This window comes from Schistocerca serialis, chromosome 9 (assembly GCF_023864345.2).
Source record: "Schistocerca serialis cubense isolate TAMUIC-IGC-003099 chromosome 9, iqSchSeri2.2, whole genome shotgun sequence".
Taxonomy (NCBI): Eukaryota; Metazoa; Arthropoda; class Insecta; order Orthoptera; family Acrididae; genus Schistocerca; species Schistocerca serialis.
In genome coordinates this window covers 223,388,540-223,413,253 of record NC_064646.1, presented here as the reverse complement: position 1 = coordinate 223,413,253, position 24,714 = coordinate 223,388,540, and the positions used below count along the sequence as shown (strand labels likewise).

At 40.1% G+C, this 24,714-nt stretch overlaps 1 protein-coding gene across 1 annotated transcript in view; it reads right to left on the bottom strand.

The window, feature by feature from the left end:
- The window catches only part of LOC126418983 (DNA-directed RNA polymerases I, II, and III subunit RPABC2), a 77,309-nt gene extending 52,863 nt beyond the window's left edge, over positions 1-24,446 (bottom strand). Inside the window, exons 1-2 of the mRNA XM_050086031.1 lie at positions 24,319-24,446; positions 5,846-5,909 (exon numbers count right to left, since the gene is read on the bottom strand). Of these exons, the coding sequence (XP_049941988.1) occupies positions 5,846-5,909; positions 24,319-24,347 (93 nt within the window). The 5' untranslated portion in view covers positions 24,348-24,446. The remainder of the gene's footprint in view (positions 1-5,845; positions 5,910-24,318) is intronic.
- Positions 24,447-24,714: the final 268 nt, after the last annotated feature.

The window sequence follows — 24,714 nt, the reverse complement described above, 5'->3', positions numbered from 1 at the left end:
AGAAGAAACATTAGCACTAAGTAGAATAAAAACAGTATTGTACAACTACAAGTTGTATTAAACATGCAAAGTAATAAAAGTACCAGTTAAAAGAAGGACTTAACAACTGTAACTACAGTCTATATGGATTATACAGATAATTTCGAAGAAATAAAGGAACTCAATGAATATAGGAAAATGGGGGAATATGTAGGAGCAGACAGTGTGGGAAGTAATGAAAAACAGAGAGAATTATGTGAAGTTTAGGAAAAGGGAAGAGTTAAGCTGTGTCTGGCAATTTAAGATTAGATCTGGACTGTGGGCTCAATGTTTGTTAGTTTACAGAGCTTCCAGCAGGCTGAGTTTTTGGTCTTTGTTTGCCAAGTGAAGGACATGGGACTCTGGCTGGTAGTTGTGACTCTCACTTAGCACATGCTCAGCAAAAATCAGAGTTCTGCAACCTCCAGCTGTTTTCATGTTCAGCCAACCAACTTGCAATGTCTCTGCCTGACTGATCAACATAAAACCTGTCACAATCAGAATAGATAATTTTGTTTACCCCCTGTTAGCTAGTAACTGGGCCTTATCTTTGCTATTGAAAATACACTGGGCTGTGGTTTTCTTAATGTAGTAGGAAAGCCTACACTTGCAGGATATCAGCATTTTTGCTACAATCTGTCATACCTCTCCTACATATGGTAACATACACCACTTCTTGCAGACAGTGGTAGGGCCATTTTCAAACAACGTGTATGTGTACTGATATCAACGAAGAGACCTAAGAAGTTTATGGATTTGTTTCCAATCTCCATTGTGAACTAAATATGTTTATGTTGGCTGTTTAGGTTCTGCAAAAATGTGCTGACCTGTCTTGTACTGCCAGTTCACACACACAGCATCATCTACATATCTAAACCAGTATTTAGTATTTGCACTCAAGGGTTCTTTTTTCTGAAAACGTTGTTCCACATGATCCCTGAATGTTTCAGCCAAAGTGGTCTAAGAGAGGAACACATAGCTAAGCCATCTAATTGTTTATTATACTGTTGTTCTCCCCCCCATGAACCATGGACCTTGCCGTTGGTGGGGAGGCTTGCGTGCCTCAGCGATACAGATAGCCGTACCGTAGGTGCAACCACAACGGAGGGGTATCTGTTGAGAGGCCAGACAAACGTGTGGTTCCTGAAGAGGGGCAGCAGCCTTTTCAGTAGTTGCAAGGGCAACAGTCTGGATGATTGACTGATCTGGCCTTGTAACAATAACCAAAACGGCCTTGCTGTGCTGGTACTGCGAACGGCTGAAAGCAAGGGGAAACTACGGCCGTAATTTTTCCCGAGGGCATGCAGCTTTACTGTATGATTGCATGATGATGGCGTCCTCTTGGGTAAAATATTCCGGAGGTAAAATAGTCCCCCATTCGGATCTCCGGGCGGGGACTACTCAAGAGGATGTCGTTATCAGGAGAAAGAAAACTGGCGTTCTACGGATCGGAGCGTGGAATGTCAGATCCCTTAATCGGGCAGGTAGGTTAGAAAATTTGAAAAGGGAAATGGATAGGTTGAAGTTAGATATAGTGGGAATTAGTGAAGTTCGGTGGCAGGAGGAACAAGACTTCTGGTCAGGTGACTACAGGGTTATAAACACAAAATCAAATAGGGGTAATGCAGGAGTAGGTTTAATAATGAATAGGAAAATAGGAATGCGGGTAAGCTACTACAAACAGCATAGTGAACGCATTATTGTGGCCAAGATAGATACGAAGCCCACGCCTACTACAGTAGTACAAGTTTATATGCCAACTAGCTCTGCAGATGACGAAGAAATTGAAGAAATGTATGATGAAATAAAAGAAATTATTCAGATTGTGAAGGGAGACGAAAATTTAATAGTCATGGGTGACTGGAATTCGAGTGTAGGAAAAGGGAGAGAAGGAAACATAGTAGGTGAATATGGATTGGGGGACAGAAATGAAAAAGGAAGCCGCCTGGTCGAATTTTGCACAGAGCACAACATAATCATAACTAACACTTGGTTTAAGAATCATGAAAGAAGGTTGTATACATGGAAGAACCCTGGAGATACTAAAAGGTATCAGATAGATTATATAATGGTAAGACAGAGATTTAGGAACCAGGTTTTAAATTGTAAGACATTTCCAGGGGCGGATGTGGACTCTGACCACAACCTATTGGTTATGACCTGTAGATTAAAACTGAAGAAACTGCAAAAAGGTGGGAATTTAAGGAGATGGGACCTGGATAAACTAAAAGAACCAGAGGTTGTACAGAGATTCAGGGAGAGCATAAGGGAGCAATTGACAGGAATGGGGGAAATAAATACAGTAGAAGAAGAATGGGTAGGTTTGAGGGATGAAGTAGTGAAGGCAGCAGAGGATCAAGTAGGTAAAAAGATGAGGGCTAGTAGAAATCCTTGGGTAACAGAAGAAATATTGAATTTAATTGATGAGAGGAGAAAATACAAAAATGCAGTAAGTGAAACAGGCAAAAAGGAATACAAAAGTCTCAAAAATGAGATCGACAGGAAGTGCAAAATGGCTAAGCAGGGATGGCTAGAGGACAAATGTAAGGATGTAGAGGCCTATCTCACTAGGGGTAAGATAGATACCGCCTACAGGAAAATTAAAGAGACCTTTGGAGATAAGCGAACGACTTGTATGAATATCAAGAGCTCAGATGGAAACCCAGTTCTAAGCAAAGATGGGAAAGCAGAAAGGTGGAAGGAGTATATAGAGGGTCTATACAAGGGCGATGTACTTGAGGACAATATTATGGAAATGGAAGAGGATGTAGATGAAGATGAAATGGGAGATATGATACTGCGTGAAGAGTTTGACAGAGCACTGAAAGACCTGAGTCGAAACAAGGCCCCCGGAGTAGACAATATTCCATTGGAACTACTGACGGCCGTGGGAGAGCCAGTCCTGACAAAACTCTACCATCTGGTGAGCAAGATGTATGAAACAGGCGAAATACCCTCAGACTTCAAGAAGAATATAATAATTCCAATCCCAAAGAAAGCAGGTGTTGACAGATGTGAAAATTACCGAACTATCAGCTTAATAAGTCACAGCTGCAAAATACTAACACGAATTCTTTACAGACGAATGGAAAAACTAGTAGGAGCCAACCTCGGGGAAGATCAGTTTGGATTCCGTAGAAACACTGGAACACGTGAGGCAATACTGACCTTACGACTTATCTTAGAAGAAAGATTAAGGAAAGGCAAACCTACGTTTCTAGCATTTGTAGACTTAGAGAAAGCTTTTGACAATGTTGACTGGAATACTCTCTTTCAAATTCTAAAGGTGGCAGGGGTAAAATACAGGGAGCGAAAGGCTATTTACAATTTGTACAGAAACCAGATGGCAGTTATAAGAGTCGAGGGACATGAAAGGGAAGCAGTGGTTGGGAAGGGAGTAAGACAGGGTTGTAGCCTCTCCCCGATGTTGTTCAATCTGTATATTGAGCAAGCAGTAAAGGAAACAAAAGAAAAATTCGGAGTAGGTATTAAAATTCATGGAGAAGAAATAAAAACTTTGAGGTTCGCCGATGACATTGTAATTCTGTCAGAGACAGCAAAGGACTTGGAAGAGCAGTTGAATGGAATGGACAGTGTCTTGAAAGGAGGATATAAGATGAACATCAACAAAAGCAAAACAAGGATAATGGAATGTAGTCTAATTAAGTCAGGTGATGCTGAGGGAATTAGATTAGGAAATGAGGCACTTAAAGTAGTAAAGGAGTTTTGCTATTTGGGGAGCAAAATAACTGATGATGGTCGGAGTAGAGAGGATATAAAATGTAGGCTGGCAATGGCAAGGAAAGCGTTTCTGAAGAAGAGAAATTTGTTAACATCCAGTATTGATTTAAGTGTCAGGAAGTCATTTCTGAAAGTATTCGTATGGAGTGTAGCCATGTATGGAAGTGAAACATGGACGATAAATAGTTTGGACAAGAAGAGAATAGAAGCTTTCGAAATGTGGTGCTACAGAAGAATGCTGAAGATTAGATGGGTAGATCACATAACTAATGAGGAAGTATTGAATAGGGTTGGGGAGAAGAGAAGTTTGTGGCACAACTTGACCAGAAGAAGGGATCGGTTGGTAGGACATGTTCTGAGGCATCAAGGGATCACCAATTTAGTGTTGGAGGGCAGCGTGGAGGGTAAAAATCGTAGAGGGAGACCAAGAGATGAATACACTAAGCAGATTCAGAAGGATGTAGGTTGCAGTAGGTACTGGGAGATGAAGAAGCTTGCACAGGATAGAGTAGCATGGAGAGCTGCATCAAACCAGTCTCAGGACTGAAGACCACAACAACAACAACTGTTGTTCTATCACGAACTGACAGAAGATTCAGTTGACATTTTCTATTACCAGTCAGAACAGAAATAAGGTCAACTGTTTCTCTGCTGGTCTTAAATCCATGCCACAGTTCTCCAAACAGATTCTAGGATAACTCTCAACCTCTTTTCCATTATCTTTTTCAAGATATTCAGGTACTGTGCTAATAAGTTGATGCCTCTGTGGTTGGTACACAGCTCCCTAATCATCTTTGAATATTAGTATTATAATTTCCCATTTCCAGTCACTATGTATGCTATTTTCTCTACATATCATAGCCAGATATTTGGCGCAACCACCACATACCACTGATTCCTGCAACTTCTATCGCATTTGCCGTTAACCGATCATTATTGCTTATTTCACGTTTCTGGATGAGAATATCTAATCTTTTCACTTTTTCTTCCCTCATGAAACTTTTTACCCGAGTTTCTTACGTCTGAATTATCACTCAAGTCTGGCTATTTTTTGTTCATCCTGTGGCATAAGACCATTTATTTGATTTTCTTTTTCTGTAGCTTTTTTTCTTTTTCCACATTTTTGATCCTTCACAAAATTAATGCTTTCATTCCAACAGTTCATTTTTTCCCTTTACTTTGCTTTTTTTTGGCCATATACTTTGATAGCACAACTGACTACTGTTTTCAATAAATTCCATTCTTCAATATTTCCTGGCTCATTCTTTGGCTATTTTTGCCTAATCAAATTTTGGGAGACACTCTAAGTCCCATTTTGTTTCCCTAAATCACTTCTGGCAGATTCCAGAACAGTTTCTTTGGTATGGTTGTTGTCAATTACATGACTATTCTTCCCAAATTCAAGCTTTTGAACAGTTCATGATCATTCCTTTTTAGAGATATTTATTATGTTTCTGTAGATGATAATATTTCACAAAATATATCTTTATTTACTTATTTTGTCCTAATTAGCTTTGAGGTTTGAGCCTCATCACCAAATGCCCATGCTCATTAAAACCATCCTTAAACTGCCTCCATATAATCTGACATATGAAAGAGTTATGCTTTACGGCTATGATGTGGGGCCCTGTGGTTTAGTTGTAAATGGTGGGCCTTGAAGCAAATAATATGAGTGAATCTCTGTCAGACCATGGATCTTTCAAGTCTGCCTTTAACCAGCCATTCACCTCTTAATGATGTGAAGGTTCACCATAAGCAACACGTGGTTTGAATTCCACATTAAAGTACAAATCCCTTCCCTCATTTGCGCAACTGAGGAACCATCATTATCAATCATTATTACAACTGAGATCTCGTAATGAAACTTGTTATGATGATAAATGAATAAGTCATCTGTAAATATGAAAGATTTATTTCCTAAAATTTTGTTCTCAGTCCCTAGCAGGAAAAACAGCGTGTTACGCCCTAGATTTCATGTCTAACACCAATAACTTAAAAGCTAAAAGTACCTACAGAATTCTGCTACACTAATTTTCCCATCTACCATACCAAAAATTCATGATTTTACTTCCAATGTCACTGTTACCTCTTGCTGATCAATTTCCTCAAGATTCTCTTCTTCATCAACATCATCAAAGTCAGCTGCACCTCTGAAAATGAAACAAATATTATACACAATTATTCACATGACGTATGTTAGAACACACAAGGCTGCACATTTATTAAACAGCAGAATTGGTTCAAATGGCTCTGAGCACTATGGGACTTAACATCTGAGGTCATCAGTCCCCTAGAACTTAGAACTACTTAAACCTAACTAACCTACGGACATCACACACATCCATACCCGAGGCAGGATTCGAACCTGCGACCGTAGCGGTCGCGTGGTTCCAGACTGAAGCACCTAGAACCACTCGGCCACACCGGCCGGCAAACAGAAGAATTATTCGAGTTCAGTCATGTACATGATTTTAAAAATCATAAGGGCAATTGTAGTGGACCATATCACTTTTTTGAAGTGATGTGCTGTATAAGAATTTTTCGAACTTACAAATGATTATTTGTATTGTTTTGTTTTGTTTTAGGGCACAAAAGCAACTAGGGTCACTCATGCCCACATCAGAACGGTAGAACCCAACGACCAAGAGAGGAGTTAAAAATGATTACACATTAATCCCAGTCGATGGATCAGAAGACAGCTAAAAAACAAGGACATGGTAAAAGATCTATCAAATACGCCATACACATACAGATGTCATGAACTAAAAATAAAATGTGTTCGCCATATTGCTACAACAGATAAAAACTAAAACACGGTTGACAGCCCGGGCGTCATTCACAAACACAGCCAATAGCTCAGACGGCAAACACAAACAAGAACGTAAGTAGTTAAAAAAAAAAGGGCAATCGGACGGAAAATGGCAGACCATCAAGTGTTGAGTGCAATGAGTAAGGTGGTTGGGGAGCACCACTTAACAAATGGCAATGGCTAAAAAGACTGTGCCCGATACACAACCTAGCTAAAATAATCTCCTCACAGCGAGAGAGCCAAGAGGAGTTTGTCCAAGCTGCTGGGAGAGGCTTAATAACCCAGAGCTTGTTCCCACGAACGAAGAACTCATGGCAATGCCAAAGTGACATCACCTGCTGACAGAAGACAACATAGAGATCATCTGGGGGAATGGAAGAGCCAGCAGGCCGAGCTACCAGGACCGCAGACTTGGCAGCAGCATCAGCAGCCTCATTTCCCGTTATACCAACGTGATCAGGAACCCACAAACATCACAGTGGCTTTATCAAGAGCGAGCAAGTGACAGCTTTCCTGGAGCCGTTGCACAAAGGGATGGATGGTGCACAGCACACAGAGGCTTTGAAGGGCACTAAGAGAGTCGGAGCAGATAACACAATTGAAAAGCCTGTGTTGCCAGATGTACTGCATGGCCTGATACAGGACAAAGAGATCAGCTGTAATATTAAGCAGTGTTCCGAAAGCCAATACCAAAAGAAGTTGGTGCCAATGACGAAGGCACACCCGACACCACGCTTAGTCCGAGAACCATCAGTGTACACAAAGGTATTATTGCGAAGTTCCATGCAAAGGTAGTGAAACTTATGGCGATTGAGCGAGGCTGGAGTAGTGTCCTTGGGAAGCGAATGAAGGCCAAGGTGAACATGGGCCACTGCACGAAGCCAAGGTGGTGAAGGGTTTACACGCGCAGTGAAAGTTGCAGGTAGCATGAAGTTAACCTTCCGGAGCATGAGCCAAAAGCGAACACCAGGAGGTACCAGAAGAGGGACACACCCCTAACTGGTGATCAAAGGATTCATTGAGGGAGAAGGCATACGATAGGTGGCCACGCATGGCAAACAAACAGCATGCATATCTGCTGAGGAGAAAGTCACAGTGGTAGGACAGCGGTAATTCAGCAGCTTCTGCATACAGACTCTCAACCGTGCTAGTGTAAAATGCGCCAGTCGCTAAACGGGTGCCATGATGGTGGATAGTATTGAGACAATGTAAGAGGGACGGACCTGCAAATTCATAAATGAAACACCCATAGTTTAGTTTTGAACAGACAAGGGACCAGTACAAACAGAGGAGTGTTCCCCAGGAAGTACCACTGAGGACACGTAGGATATTGAGGGACCTTGTACAGTGGGCTGTCAGATAAGACGTTGAAGGACCAATAAAGTTTCCTATTGAGCATCAGCCCCAAGAATTTTGTAGTTTCAATGAACGGAAGAGCAACAGATCCAAGATGTAAAGACAGAGGAAGAAACCAACTGCACCACCCAAGATTCATGCAAACGGTTCTGTCAGTGGAAAAATGAAAGCCATTGTCAATGTTCCGCGAGTAATGACGCTTGAGACATTGCTGAAGACGCCGTTCAATGAGACAGGTTCACGGAGAACTGCAATAGATGGCTAAATCGTCAACGAAAATGGAGCCAGAGTGCATGGCAGGAGTCAGGTCATTATAGGATCAATGGCGACAGCAAAGACGATGACACTCAGGACAGGAAACTGAGGCACACCATTTTCTGGATAAATGTGTCCAACAAGGGAGAACACATACGTACCTTGAAAACTCTGTCTTTTAAAAATTTCTCAAGGAAATGATCGTCCAGTGGTTAATAAACGGCAAGTCTCGAGCCACCATACCAGCCAGGCATGAATCTTAACATTACACCACCTTCCAAACACAGTTGTTTAGAGAAATGGGGCAGTAGCTAGAAGGAAGGTGTTTGTCCTTACTGGGCTTAGGTATGAGTACGACAGTGGCTTCACACCAGAGTCTGCAAAACTTGCCCTCTGGCCAGATGCGTGGTACGTATGAAGCATAAAGTGTTTGAACACAAGAGAAAGGTGTTGTAACATCTGAATGTGAAAGCGTCTGGCCCTGGGGTGGAGGATCAGGATGAAGTGAGAGCACGATTTAGCTCCCTCATAGTATAGGCACCATGGTAGCACTCACGATACTGAGAAGAGAAGGGTATTGCCAGAGCCGCCTCACTTCGTTTCCGACAGAGGAAGGCAGCGGGAGAAGCTTGAAATGTCTGCAGAATGGCGGCTCAAGGTATTGGAGATAGCAATTGGGTCCACAACGACATTGTGTGCTACTACAGGGCGGAAATTGGGGAATGGATCTTGGTCCCAGAGAGCCGTCAGGGGATGGCTCACACAATGGAAGAGGGAGTGGAACTGTTAGAAAAACTAGCGAATGAAATCCAGATAGCCGTTTTTCTATCCCGAAGAATGTGACGTCACTGTGCACGCAACCTATTTATAATGACTGCAGTTTGCCATCATACGATGACGGTTAAAAACTTGGAGAGCATATCTCCGTGTGTGAATTGCATCATGGTAAGCCTCAGTCCACCAAGAGACCAGGACATGGCATGATAAAGTTGAAATGTGAAAAACTGAACGTTCAGCGGCAGTAAGGATAACATTTGTAAGATATTCCATCCAGTCATCACACTGGGGAAATGTTGTTCATTGAAGGTCGCCAGGGAGGAGTAAGGCCTCCAGTCGGCCTTAGTAAGCTGCTGTTTGGGTGTGCACGTAGGTGGGGTAGGAGTCAGCAAATAGATAGCATACGGGAAATGGTCGTTCAAGTATGTGTCAGAGAAAAAGGACCACTCGAGACAATGGGCAAGCTGGGCAGTGCAGAAGAACAGGTCCAAACAGGGTAGGTGTGTGTGGAGTCTGAAAGGAATATGGGTGCTCCTGTGAGAAGGTCAGCCAAGAGGGCACCTCTAGGACAGGTTCTGGGAGAACTCCAAAGGGCATGATGCACATTAAAGTCACCAAGCAGCAGGAAGGAGTGAGGCAGCTGCCCAACAAGCTGCAAGTAGTCTGGCCTGGTGACACTGAATGACACGAGGATGTAAATGGTACAAAGGGAAAGATCAAGTGCAGAAGGAAAAGGTGAACTGCAACAGTTTGAAGGTGGGTAGTCAGGGAGATCAGCTGACTATGAACATCGCCCTGTATGAGCATAATGACCCTCACGTCCTCAGGGGAGTGGGGGTGGGGGTGTGGGGGTGGGGGTGGGGGGAGGTCAACACTGACCAAGAAGAAATGTAAGAGCTCAAAGCGGTCATGATGATGCAATTTTGTTTCCTGAAGGCAGAAAACAAGTGGACCCTGTGATTCTAAGAGCAGCCGTAAATCCTCTTTGTTGGATTGAAGACTACAAATGTTCCACAGCCACAATGAGGAAAAAAAATGAAGGTGTATCACCTCACCAACTGCTGAGTGCCAGCCTTTGAAGACTCGCTGCTGCAGGTCACAGAGGCAGGAGGATCCTGCTCCATGAGGTCTACCGAAGTATGAGCACTCTCCTTCTGCCAGCCTGCAGAGTCCAGGGCAGAAAAACGGTTGGTGGTGTCTGGTGCACACTGGCAACACAGAAGTCAGCCAGGCGAGGTTATCACGGTGTGACACAGTCGAAGAGGATCTTCGAGCTGGCGGAGGAGAATACCTTTTGCCTTTGTTTGACTTCTTTGAGCCTTTCCAGTTGGCAGAGTAAGACTCAGATGTTAGTTGACTGGAAGGACATAGGAAGTCTTTGTGGGAGTACCTTCTGTCTTTCTGACTGCAGTTGTGCAACTGGTGACTTCGTCCTGCAATGAGAAAGTTTGGTGGTGTGTTGCAGAGGTGGAGGAGGAGACAGGGACGCTACTGCGACGCTGTGCCATTCCACAACCGCCATGCTAAATTTGAGGTCACATGTCTGTGTGGATATATCATCTCACAGTATTTCCGACTAGCCAACAACTTGCGAGCGACCGAGTAAGACACTTTTTCTTCACCCAGATCTCCTGGGCAGCTCACCCATCGAGATACACGAGACACTCGCAGGAGGGGGCGGCATGATCGCCATTGCAGTTGATGCAGCTTGAAGAAGCAGGCGAACGTTCTATCACTCTCGTGAGCATCCCTACCACAAGCCACACATTTGCGGAATGACGACACTGGTGGCAGTGCAACAGATTCAGAATATATAGTCTGACTGTGATAACTTCATAACCTGCTTTGATCTTTGATGGAAAAACCACTCTATCAAAAGTGAGAAAAATAGTATATGTGGGCATAAGGAGCATATGCTTTTTTCATTACCCGATGGACTACTATGACATCCTGATCAGAGGTACTTTTGGATTTCTGCCTCAGTCAGAACATCGAGCAGTCTAATGTAAATAACACCACAGGAAGAATTCAGCGTTCAATGGCCCTCGACACGAACAGGTCAGCCATGCAGAAGTGAAGCTGCAAGTAGCTGCTGTGCTTGAGAATCTGAAGTAGTCTCCAAAAGCAAAGTGGCACTGTGTAAACGAGAGCAGGATTTCACAGGGCCAGCAATTGAATCGCCATCTTTCTGAATAATAAACAGATTGACAGTAGCAAAGAACTGACTGTCTTCAGTATGTGAAACCACAAGGAACCATGGTGCAGCTGGTGGGATGGTCTTTGAATTGTTAGCCTTATGTTGTTTACACTTTGTAGCTGCTGACTGTGAAGATGATTGGCTGATTGTGAGAAAATCCCCCAAGACTGTAAGCGTCTCCGATCGCGCACTCCATCCACCTGGTGGCCCCCTTCAGAAGGTGTCGCACTCACCTTAGGTGATTGTTTACACGACATCCCGAACACCTGACAAGAGGGACCAATCAGGAATTTCAGAATGTAGCAGCTCAAGCAATCACCCCTCCTTGGGCCTGGCTTGGACCAGGGGGTACGTGCAGACCATTCCTGTCAATCCAGGGCTGGGAATTACACATTACCCTGTCACCTGTTATGCATCAGGTGTGTGGGGTGGCCTTCAGGAACACAGAGGGAGGAAGGAGAAAAAGAAGAACTCAAATGCCGAAGCAGAGTAATGATAGGATTACGTGAATGGAGAAAGAAAAAAAAAAGGAATGAAAAACAGTGGAGAGCATTCTGGTACTGACTAACAAAAATGCAGAATACATTTCCAAAAACAGTCCAGACATGTTCCCCAAGGGAGGGGAAAAAGAACAGCAAGAGGATAGACATGCAGCATGGAAGGGAAAAGAAGCTGCATAGGCTGGGACCCCGTGGTAGCCAAGCATGAACCCACCTAAGAGTGGCAAGCCCACTGGGGGTGGGATTCTAGATTAATGAGCAAGTAGTTTGTTAGCATTTCCTCCATGGATGAATTACATTTCCTTAAGATTCTTCCTATGAATCTAACACTGACATCTGCTTCAGTTAGTCTTGTTAGGATGGTTAGGATGTGTGCATGCTGTGTGCAGATGCAGAATCAGCTGGCTGCAGTTCGCAAAGAGCTGAATGTGATTTTGGCTTCAGCCAGTCATTTTCAGGCTGCTGCCTCAGGGTATAGTGGTGTCAGGGATTCTGATGCATCACATGGGACACCTCAGTTATTGCTTGTTTTGACCAGGGCTCTGCTTCGGAGGCACATCCTAGTGTACCTGACATGTTGTATCCACTCTCACAGAAGGTTGAGTGAAGGGTGGTAATTCGTTCGCGTAGCTCAAAGCAGAGGGCTGCCTGGCTCCAAACATTCATGCTCAGAGTGGAAATGTGGCTGCTCTTTCAGAAGGGTCTGAACAGGCACAGGGGGAGTAGAGGTCCACTAGTTATCAGGAGGTCCAATATTATGCACATTATGGAGCCCCTTATGTTCAGGGTTGGACAGAAAGCCAATGTGCACTCAGTAACAGCAGCCGGGGACTTCATCCGAGATGCGGAGGCAGGCTTGCCTGCCACTACTGAGTGTGCAGGGTGCCGTTGCCTGCAAGTTGTGACTTACGTCGGCACTAACGACGCCTGTCGAATGGGTTACAAGGACATCCTCAGTTCATAAAGGTGCTGCTGGAGATAGTGAAGACTGCTGGTCTCATGTCTGGAGTGCAAGCAGAGCTCGCAATTTGCAACGTTGTTCGCAGAGTTGATCAGGGTCCTTTGGCAAAAAGCCGAATGGTGGGTCTCTGTGACGGTCTTGGCTGCAGATTTCTAGACTTGTGTTATCATGTGGGGATTTGTAGGACTCCCCTTGATATATTAGGGGTGCACTACACAAACGAAGCAGCCACTCGGGCAGAAGGGTACTTGTGGAGTGCACATGAGGATTTTTTGGGGCAGGCCAGTAGTTTGAGGTGCTCTGAAGAACATTCACCAGTCGATATGTAGTACGGGAAGTCAGGTGGCATTCAGAGTAAAGACACTCCAACTGTCAAAATTTTATCAGTAAACTGTCGAAGTATTCGTAATAAAGGTCCTGAATTTACTGCCATCCAGGAAAGTTCTCGCGCTCAAATTATTCTTGGGACCCAAAGTGGAAAGCTCCAAGATATTTAGTGAATCTTGAAAAGTATATCATAAAGACATATTACAGGTCACTGGAGCACGGGACGTTTGTTGGAGATAACAAAAATATTGTCTCTATCAAAGTCACAGCCGAGTGTGACAGTGAAGTTATCTGGTCACGTATAACATGGGAAGGTGAAATCAAGATAATTGTTGGATATTTTTACTGGAAGTACGACTCTGCTGTGACAGTTCTAGATTCATTCAAAGAAAGTGTATAGTCAGTAGTGCAGAAATACCCAGATCATGCAATACAAGCTGGAGGTGACTTTAAGCTACTATGTGTAGACTGAGATGTCTATGGTTTCATTGGGGGATGGTGGGAGGTACAGACAGACAGTCATGCGAAATACTTTTGAACACATTTTCTGAGCAGCTCGCTTAGCAACAACTGAAAGATTTGAAAACAAATAAAATACCAGATCCAGATGGAATCCAAATTAAGTTTTACGAAGAGTACTCTACAACACTGGCCTCTTAGCTAACTTGCATTTATTGTGAATCTCTTACCCAGCACAAAAAACCCAAGCAACTGGGAAAAAGCACAAGTGGCTTCAGCATATAAGACAGGTAAGAGAATGGACCCCCAAAATTACAGCTCCATATCCCTAACTTTGGTTTGCTGCAGAATCCTTGAATATATTCTCAGTTTTAATAAAATACACTTTTTTGAGACTGACAAGATTATGTCCATGAATCAGCATGATTTTGGAAAGCACTGCTCATGTGAAACACAGGTTGCCTTTTACTCATATGTTAGACTGCGAACTACAGATGAAGGGCAACAGGCAGATTCCATATTTATAGATTTCCAGAAAGGATTTTACATGGTGCCCCACTGTAGGCTGTTAACGACGGTATGCGCATACGAAACAAGATAACAGTTATGTGAGTGGCTTTAAGACTTCTTAAGTAATAGAACCCGGTATGTTGTCCATGATGGTGAACGTTCATCAGAGACTCTGTCATAATTAGGAGTGTCCCAGGGAAGTGTGACAGGACCGCTGTTGTTCTCTATACACATAAATGACTCAGTAGACAGGGTGGGCAGCAACCTGCAGTTGTTTGCTGATGATGCTGCTGTGTGTGGAAAGGTATCGAAGTTAAGTGATTATAGGTAGTAGTAGTAGTAGTAGTAGTAGTAGTAGTAGGGAGTAGTAGTAGTAGTAGTAGTAGTAGTAGTCGTCGTCGTCGTCGTCGTCGTAGTAGTAGTAGTAGTAGTAGTAGTCGTCGTCGTCGTCGTCGTCGTCGTAGTAGTAGTAGTAGTAGTAGTCGTCGTCGTCGTCGTCGTCGTCGTCGTCATCATCATCGACACGGAAGTCGCTGAAGTGGCGTCACCTAAAAAGACTTGCAATACGGCGGTCGAACCCCGAAGGGGATATGCCGGCCAATAAATGCCATACAATCCTTTCATTTCAATAGTGCTAATATAAATATTACCGAAATCTTTTGTTCTACACATGCAACTACATTTAGAGGTACAATTTTTTTTACCATTTCTGAAACAGAAACTTGCCCATGGAGTAGAAAGAGTTGTCCAAAAGAAATGATTTTAAGCTAGATTTAAAATTTGATCTGTTACCTGTCAGACACTTTACGTTGTTGGGCAAATGATCAAAGATTTTTGTTGCTGAATAATGTACTCCTTTTTGAGCAACTGACAGCTTCAATAACAGATAGGAAAGGTCATTTTTCCCTCTAGTGTTGTACATATGAACATCACTGTTCTTCGCGAATTGAGATGGATTATTTGTAACAAATTTCTTTAGTGAATATATGTACTCTGATGGTGCAGTTAAAATAGCTAACTCCTTGAAAAGGTGCCAACATGGTGTCCTTGGGTGAACACAACTAATTATTGCCAGTGCCTTCTTTTGTGCAATCAACACTTTATGTCTAAGTGGTGAGTTACCCTAGAAAACTATTCCGTAAGACATTATTGAGTGGAAGGCTGATCTGTTTATTACCAAGACTAGCAATTATATGAAGAGCTAAAGAAGGTGAACTTAGTTGTTTGAGTAGCTCAGTAATATGCTCCTTCCAGTTCAAGTTGTCATCAATGTGAACACCCAAAAATTTGGAGAAATCTACCCTGTTAACTGAGCCCTGTTCATATGCTACATCAATTGTCGGTATGACTATTCGGTCTAGAGAACTGGACATAGCAAGTTTGTTTTTTTTTTTCAAAATTAAGGGAGAGTCCATTTTCTGCGAACCACTTAATAATTCTCTGAAAGTCATCCTTAACAATATCTTCAGCTGCTTTTGCTGGAATGGAATTTATTATAACACTCGTGTCATCTGCAGAATGTACTAGTTCCGCTTGCTGAACTTTAAGTGGGAGGTCATTCACATGAATAAGGATCAGCAGAGGACCTAAAATTGAACCCTGTGGGACTTCCTTTGTGGTAACTCCCCATTCATTAGAATTTACCACCCTCACAACATTATTTGTGCTACTCAGCACAACTTTTTGATTTCTGTTCATTAAGTATGATTCAAACCAGCTGTGTGTATAGCCTTCAATTCCATAAAACCTGAGTTTTTCTAAGTGTGTGACATGATCCACACAATCAAATGCCTGGGAGAGATCACAAAAAATACCAACTGGCGATAATTTGTTATTTTGAGCTTGTAATATTTGGTGGGTAAATGTGTTGATAGCATTCTCAGTAGAGTAACCCTTCTGGAATCCAAGCTGTGATATGCTGAGTAAATTATTTTCACTTAAATGTGAGACTACTCTTGAATACATGACTTTTCCAAATATTTTAGAAAATGAAGTCGGCAATGAGATTGGTCTACAATTATTTAAGTCACTCTTGTCCCCTTTCTTATGAAGAGGCTTGACAATTGCCTTATTTCTATCTGTCTGGAAAAATTTCCTGTGCCAGCGAAGCATTACATATATCGCTAAGGACTCCACTTATTAAACTAGAACAACACTTCAAAATTCCATTAGAGACTCCATCAACACCACATGAGCTCTGTTTTCAGTATATTTATAATTCCCTTAATTTCAGTGGGGGATGTTGGTGCTATTTCTAAAGGCCTAAAGTCCTGGGGAATGACATTTTTAACATATTTTTTTGCTTTTTCAACTGAGCCCTTTAACCCTATTTTTGCTGCTACATTCAGAAAGTTATTGTTAAAAATACTTGCAACTTGTGAATTATCACTCACAACATTATCATTTAGCTTTATTGCTATGGTATGCAGCGCACTGTCAGGCTGACCCGTCTCCCATTTGACAATAGTCCATATAGCTTTAATCTTATTATCCGCATTATTAATTTCTGTCAGAACATGCAAGCATCTCGACTTCTTAATGACTTTCCTTAAAATATTACAGCATCTTTTGTAGTGAGCAAGTAACATCAGATACTGACTTATTCTCGCCTGTCCATATATTTCCCTCTTCCTCTTACATGATATCTTAATTCCCTTAATAACCCATGGCTTACTTGACTTTGTAATGGCTTTTTTGGATATCATTTCAGGAAAGCAGCTCTCAAATACTGAGACAAATTTACACTGGAATAAATTGAATTTGGCATCAGCATCATTTTCTGTGTATACTTCATCCCATTCTGCCTCTTCTAGGCTGCACTTAAAGCTCTGTATCCTGTTCGCATTAATAGCCTCCCTGCCTTGTATGAACCTGCCTGAATCCTGTAAGGTGCTATATGTGTTATCCATTAACTGTGCATCATGATCAGATAGCCCATTAACAACTGTGTACACATTAATTATTTCTGTCTGAGCACTGTCTATGAAAATATTATCGATAAGTGACCTACTATCCTGGTGCACACAAGTTGGAAAATTTACAACAGATACTAGATTGGGAAATATGGAAGCGTCCGATCCCACCCGTCTGCTTTGACCCATGACGTCACAAATATGGCGGAAACAAAAACAAACACACACACTTTCCACAAGAAGCCTAATGACACTAACGGGACAATCGCGGGAAATGGGGTGTTTTGGGTGGGGGGCAAACTAAATATAAACAAATTTAGACGCCTTGCGTAGCTACAACGTGTAAGTGAAGACAGCCATGCATGAATACCCACCCACCTCCCCAGGGGTCGTAACCCCTGCAACCCATAGAAGATAAAGATGCTTCAGTAGCTGATTATTATTTTTGTCTTTTTAAAAAAAAAAAAAAAAATCTCACGGGATAGAACGAACAGATCAGAAAGATAAATATAATAAACTAAAACAGAAATTCGAGGATACAGATAATTAAAATAAGTAATAAATGTTTTTAAATTTAAAAAAAATATCTCACGAGATAGAACGAACAGATCAGAAAAGTAAATAAAATAAGATAAAACAGAACTGGAGACAGCCACACTCAAACCAAACTCCGCACCGTCATGACGTCAGACACGACAACACCCTTACGTCACGGGTCAAAGCCGACGCGTTGGATCGGACGCTTCTGTCGACCCCCAGATTGAAACAACCAAACAAAGATTCTAGCTCATTTTTCTTATCCGTATCTTTTATAAGAAATGTACATTAAAATCACCACAAACCACTAAGTGCATCTAGAATGAGATTGCAGAACTAGCACTCCTAAAAGAAAGGATATTGCGGAGACATGGCTTAGCCACAGCCTGGGGGATGTTTCTAGAACGAGATTTTCACTCTACAGCGGAGTGTGCGCTGATATGAAACTTCCTGGCAGATTAAAACTGTGTGCCGGACTGAGACTCGAACTCGGGACCTTTGCCTTTCACGGGCAAGTGCTTCTTTCTGTCTGACAGGTAGCTCAATATTGCCTCAAGATTTTTCATGAATAGCTGAAAGTTACCTTGAGGGGATCTGTAGATTGTTACAATTTCTATACAAGTATATTGCAGTAGCAACTCACAAGCACATGCTTCAAGGATCTGATCTACACAAAAACTATTTGTTTCAATATTTTTGACTTTGTGTCCAGTTTTTATATAAGTTGCAATGCCTTCTTTTTCAATAACACTCTACATGAATAAGATGCTAATCTGTAATCCCTTAAATTTAACTTCTCCATCCCTGTGGTTACGTGGTGTTCAGAGAGACAAAACATCAATACCTTCAGAATTAAAAGGGACTCTGCCGCACCTTTTCAAATGAACCATCCCAGCATTTGTCCAGAGCAATTTAGGGAAATTATCAAAAACCTAAATCTGGAACGAAGTCCAGCGTGATAAAACAAATGTGGCCCCTTGCTCGGTAATCTACTGCGGTCCCTTGGTCAGTAATCTCTGTAGAACCTACCAAATATCTCACCTGCTCCATATGCCTTTCCACAACTAAGAAAGTGTAGAACTGCTTTTCTATTCCACAATCCCTTATCTCAATACCTGGCATTTCAGCGTTCATGCGATGTTTGAAACACGGGATAATATTAAGATCATCCGTTGTGAAACCATTTCGGAAAACTGAATTTAGTATTTCAGCTTTCTTTTGGGATGCCCCAGGCTATGTTTCCCCATTCTGAAGTTAGTTGCCTGTGTCAGTCTATCAACGAGACACTACCAGCATTTTATGTTACAAAGCACTATTTCAGGAGCCAACACAGGCATTCACAAAGTCACAAAATTTACCAACAGGATAATTTCTCTTGTTTGGTTCTGCTTGTAATTCGTTTAAGATACTTTTTATTGGATTCTGTGTGGTGAATCCTTCTAAGAAGCCAAACTTTAATATAGTTGGGTCATTCCATGTCAAGTCACCCAGGCCATGACACCAACCATGTCAGATTTTGATGAAACTTGGTACAATTACTTCTTTTATCATCCTGAAAGCACTTGTAAAATTTTTTTGCTCTATCTCTTATAGTTTTTTTTATAAATTTTTAAAGTTTTTAGATTTGGCGTTGTTTCAGCAATCGGAAACCATAACTCAAACGTGTTCTCACAACTAAAAAAATTTTTATATTAAAGAATACTCAAGATATCAGTACGAAATTTAGGAATACGTTTGTGTATTATATCTAACTGTTAAAAAAAAATTACCATAAAGATATATTAAATTCTTCCGAATGAAAAAAAATCTAACGGATGTTTAGTTTTACAAAAACTGCAATATCTAGAGTCTCAGACCTGATAGAAAGCTCTAATTTGTTTTAGAATATTCTTAATTGTATAGGCTATTAGATAAAAGAAAAATTATGTTGGCTTTTTAACCTGTTTAATAGTTATCTAATTTTTAAAATAATATTAATTATATTTTAAAAATAAAAAATACCAAGTGACTTAGACACCGAAAATAAGTTTTTGTCTTCTTGGAGTAACAATGTACACTTGGATTTTGTATTGTTACTCCTGTGTTTTGAAGTAAAAAATTATTACAGTGTTAAATAGTGCTTGGATAGTATTTTATTAAGTTTATTCGAACTCTCATTAAGTACTGTTACTTAGTTTACAGAGATTCTTTTCCAATATCCTATAAAAGTAACCAGAACAGTAATCAGACCAAAAGTGAAATCAGTATGTCAGATATTCAAACCTGTAGTGTAGGGTTATTTAAAAAATCTGACTGTATCCAAACAACCTACACACCTTCAAAAAAGTTACAATCGGTATCAGAATTGAGTGAGGAAGAAAAAGATTTGATCCACTTACGATCTGGAATTAATCTGTGTGAATTTAAGAATATATGTTCACACCACAGCTACTACTTTTTAAATGTTTTTGAAAAGTATCAAACAACATGTGTATACCACTAAAAAAACACAAAAAGCCCATCAAAAAATCGTTGAGAAGTGTAGGCTTGGATCTTTCTAAACAATTACTGACAAAAAATATTAGCATAAAACCTGGACAAAAGCTTTGCTCAACATGCCGTAACTTTTGTGAGGAAAAATTAAGAGTTGAAGTCAATGAAAGTGAAACAGATGATGAAGTCATGGTTGAATTAGAATCACTGGAATCCAGAAATGAATCCCTCGTACAAACAAACATTGCTCTTGATTATTTAGGTTTAACACCGATAAAGCTTCATGGCTTGTCAGAACAAAGTAAAGGGTCTTATTTTAAAAGGAAGGTTAGCAGTATTGAAAAGACTGCAAAAAAGGCGGTTTCAAAAGCATTAAAATATGATGCACCAAGTTCTGATGATGACGAAGAAGATAAAAGTGTGGTTGAGAAAGCAAAGGATTTTGATGTAATGATTTCTCTTATGAAAGAGAAGATTTCATCTGTTGGGAGGTCTAGAAAAATCCAGATTCTGACCTTGGCTCCAGATTCTTGGACTCGAAATAAAGTGATGAAAGAATTTAATGTAAGTGAGTACATGGTGCGATAAGCTAGAAGGCTAAAATCTGAAAAGGGTATTTTGGAAACTCCTGGTCCAAAAAAAGGTAAAACTCTTTCTGAAAATACAGTAAGACTTGTAACAGATTTTTATGAAAAGGATGAAAGTTCCAGAGTGCTACCTGGAACAAAAGACAAAGTAAGTGTTCAAAAAATGTGTACATGCAAAAAAGACTCATTTTGTGTAACTTGAGAGAACTCTATTATTCTTTCAAATGGGAGAATCCCGAGGTAGAAGTAGGATTTTCAAAATTTCGTTTCTTGAGACCTAAATGGTGTATCCTCGCTGGTGCTGCAGGCACACACTCTGTATGTGTATGCAGTATCCACCAGAATGTTAAACTATTACTGGATGCTGTGAAAATTGAAGAATCTTATAAAGACCTAATTAAGATGCTTGTGTGCAACACGGAAAACCAAAACTGCATGCTACATCATTGCGACAGCTGTCCTGGAAATACTGCACTAACTGAGTACTTAACTGAAAAACTAAGTGAAGATTATGATTTAGAAGAAGAAATTGTAATCAGTCAGTGGGTTAACACAGACAGGGCAGAAATGATCAAACAGTCTATCAGTGTTGAAGACTACATTTCTTTATTGGTTAGGTCATTGGAAAAGCTCACCCCGCACTCGTTTATAGCAAAATCCCAATCAGCAGCCTTTAAAAGATTGAAAGAAGACCCACCACCCAAAACAGCAATTATTGTGATGGATTTCAGTGAAAATTATTCCTTTGTTATACAAAATGAGATCCAAAGTTACCACTGGAATAGAGGTGGTTGTATTCTACACCCAGTTGGAGTTTTACTAAGAAATGAGGAAAACAATGTTTTTGTTTCCAACCACTGTTTTATTAGTGACGACCAAGAACATGACACTGGTTTTGTTAACTTTGTACAAAAACAAATTACAAAGTGGCTGTCATTACATCATACTGACATTGATTCAGTTCACTACTTTACAGATGGTTGTGCTGGGCAGTACAAAAATAGAAACAGTTTTAAAAATTTGACTGAACACTTGAGAGACTTTAATTTGAAGGCCCAACACTCTTTTTTTTGCAACAAGTCATGGGAAGTCAATTTGTGATGGCCTAGGAGGAACTATTAAAAGAATTTTAAGGAAAGCCAGTCTACAGCTTTCAGATGAAGAACTAATAATGACAGCAATTGATGTGTACAAGTTTTGTGAAAAAAATATTGAAAACATTCATTTTCACTTTATTGACAAAAAAGAAGCTGATTTGCTACGGTTAAAACTAGAAAAACGGTTTTCAGCAACCCGAACCATTCCTGGAACATGAAGTTTTCATAACTTCAAACCACTTCCAACAAACAACCTTGAAATTAGAAAGACTACAGATAGTGTAAAACCCTCCTTAGTCTTTTCTTTCCATTCTTCTTCTGATTGGGTTCGTGTTGAACCATCCGTAAATAGCTATGTGGTTGCAAATTATGATGGTAACTGGTACTTTGGACTGGTAAAAACAATATTCAATGATGAAGAAGATGCAGAAATTCTATTTCTACATCCTTCAGGACCAGCTGCATCATTTTATTGGCCTGAAAGAGAAGATTCCTGCATAGTGCCTTTGGAGCACATAGTCTGTGTAGTAGGCGCACCTCAATCAAGCGGCACTGGGAGAATGTATTACTTCAAAAAAGACTGTATCAAAAGAACTGAAAGCTCTTGGATGAAGTGGAAAAACAGTTTGAATCAGCATTAATGTTTTATCAAAAGAACTGAAAGCTCTTGGATGAAGTGGAAAAACAGTTTGAATCAGCATTAATGTTTATTAAAAAGACAAAATTACTCAAAAAATTCAATGTTTCAAGCAATCAGTTGGGTTATACATAAGTGTCGTAAGTAAACTATCTTCGTACATAATTCTAATGTAATCTACTATAATTAATAAACATGTTAAAAAGCCATCATTATTTTTGTTTTATCAAGTAGCCTATATGTTTAAGAGTAAATTAAAACAAATTTGAGCATTCTATCAGGTCTGAGACTCTAGATATTGCAATTCTTATAAAACAAAACATCCGTTAAAAAAAAAAAGAAAAAAAATACATATATATATTTTTTTCATAGAAAATATTAATATATTTTAATAGCATCATTTTTATCTTCAAATACGTATAATAAATAAACTTGCTGCAAAAATTCAAGATGTTATCTAAAAGAGTTTTTAAGATAAGCAAATTTAAAGTTTTGAATACAAATTAAATTGACCATTTCCGAAGGTTCAGAAAACGCAAAACATAAAAACTTTAAAAATTTATAAAAAAAACTGTAAGAGATACAGCAAAAAAAAAATTGCAGGTGTTGTCAGGATGGTATTAGAACCATTTGAGCCAAATTTCATGAAAATCTAAGGAGGTGGGTGTAAAATTTATTTTTTATTGGGTGATTTGATATGGAATGACCCAGTTAAAAAGCTATGGCCAGTTAAAATAAGTTTGATAGAATTCCACCAGAGGCGACATTTTCAAAAACTTTTGAAACTACTGCATTCAGGGAAAGAGGAAGGTAGTTAAGAGATACTTTGTTAATCTTATTTAATAGACGAGTGTTATGACAGCGTATTTAGATCTGCCAGCAAATGCACCCTTCGACATGGACTGATTAAAATGGAAACTTGAATCTAATCCGATCAAGTCAGCACAACATTATAATACTCTACAACACCAGCATGGACATCAGAATTACTGACCATTTTTGTATATAATTAAGACATATGAAATTGTTGCCATGCAATTATAAGCATTCTGTGCACTGTACACAACTTAAGACCCAACTTATCTTTTATCACTGTAGAAAATGACCCAAAGATCGATAAATATTCTCATATAAAAGCTGACACCCCTCAGGTTTGCAGATTTTGCATATATCTCTTAAGAATGGTCTGCCACTTAGCATGGTGATAGTGTTTGAATACCAGAATGAAATTGGCCCATGGCCCCCACTTTGAGATGGAAACAAATGCATGTCTTTGCGTACTATCAATGTCTTGAGGAATTTAACTACAAAAGTCAGATGTAAGATTAAGTGCAAAATTTAACACAGTAACCAGAGTAGTTGAAGAACATCAAAATGAATAATACATATATCTCTTATAGTTCATTGGGCCTCCCTGCTCGTCCATAGATGCAGCACTCTGATTTACATCATATCAATGTGCAAACAGAGAGAGAGACCGACAAATCTTGTCAATGATCTGACAGACAACAATGATCCTGGAGATAACATGTGCGCTTCCAGGTGTGACTGATTCAACTCCAATTACTGTTACATTTGTTTACTTCATTGTACCTAAAAGTTTCTACACAATATAGTTCGTTTAGTAACAGGACTTCACAGCAGCTCGGCTTCTAATCTCGTCAGTTGCTCACTTTACACGCAAGACTGAAGAAGAAAATTAATGCAGACAAATTGATCTACTTAAACTTCCATTGTTAGCCCTCAAAAAGTATAATAATTCTATGTCTGAAACTACATGCCATAGGATTTATAGTGCGAATTATAGGTCAAGCAACATGCGAAGTTGTAAGGAACACGTATTTATCACACGATGTGTGCATAAATGAAAACACTCAAGCACTGTTTCAGAGGCAGTGTGTGGCTGCATAAAATGTTTAAAAAACGAACCATCGTATCGATGATTAAGAAAACATTCGCGTTATTTGTATAAAATCAATGAGCTAATCACAATTCATAATGACTGTTCGATGCTGAATCAACTTATAATTGATTCATGAATACCATTGACTACATGATTTCACGAAATGTTTTTAATCCGTTACGTTTCTCTCTCACTCGACCTGCGAGCAAAACTTCACAATCTTTCACGCAGATTCATTCAGAAATAATTTTGTTTTAACTTACTCATCTCCCTCATACTCCTCATCAGCCATGCTAGCAACTAGTTATACACCAACAAGCGTGAACAATCAACAAAGTTGAGAAAATAGAAACAACGCGAAGTTACAACTAAATGTATTCTTTGGGCATAGATAACTGAAGTCGGTAAATAATAGCAGTCTCGACAACGTATATATTTAAGGAAAATAATTACCGGCGAAACAGAAAGTTAACGGAAAAGCAGCATCATTATGATGGAGGAAAAAATTATTACGGTAAGTATTGCCGCATATTTCGTCCACTTGTTTAGTGAATGAATGAATTGTTCGAGTAATTTCTCTACTAGCCTCACTCAGCGATAATTCATTTTCTGTTTTAGAAAACTTAGTTGAACACGAATATAGTCTTGCACAAAATATA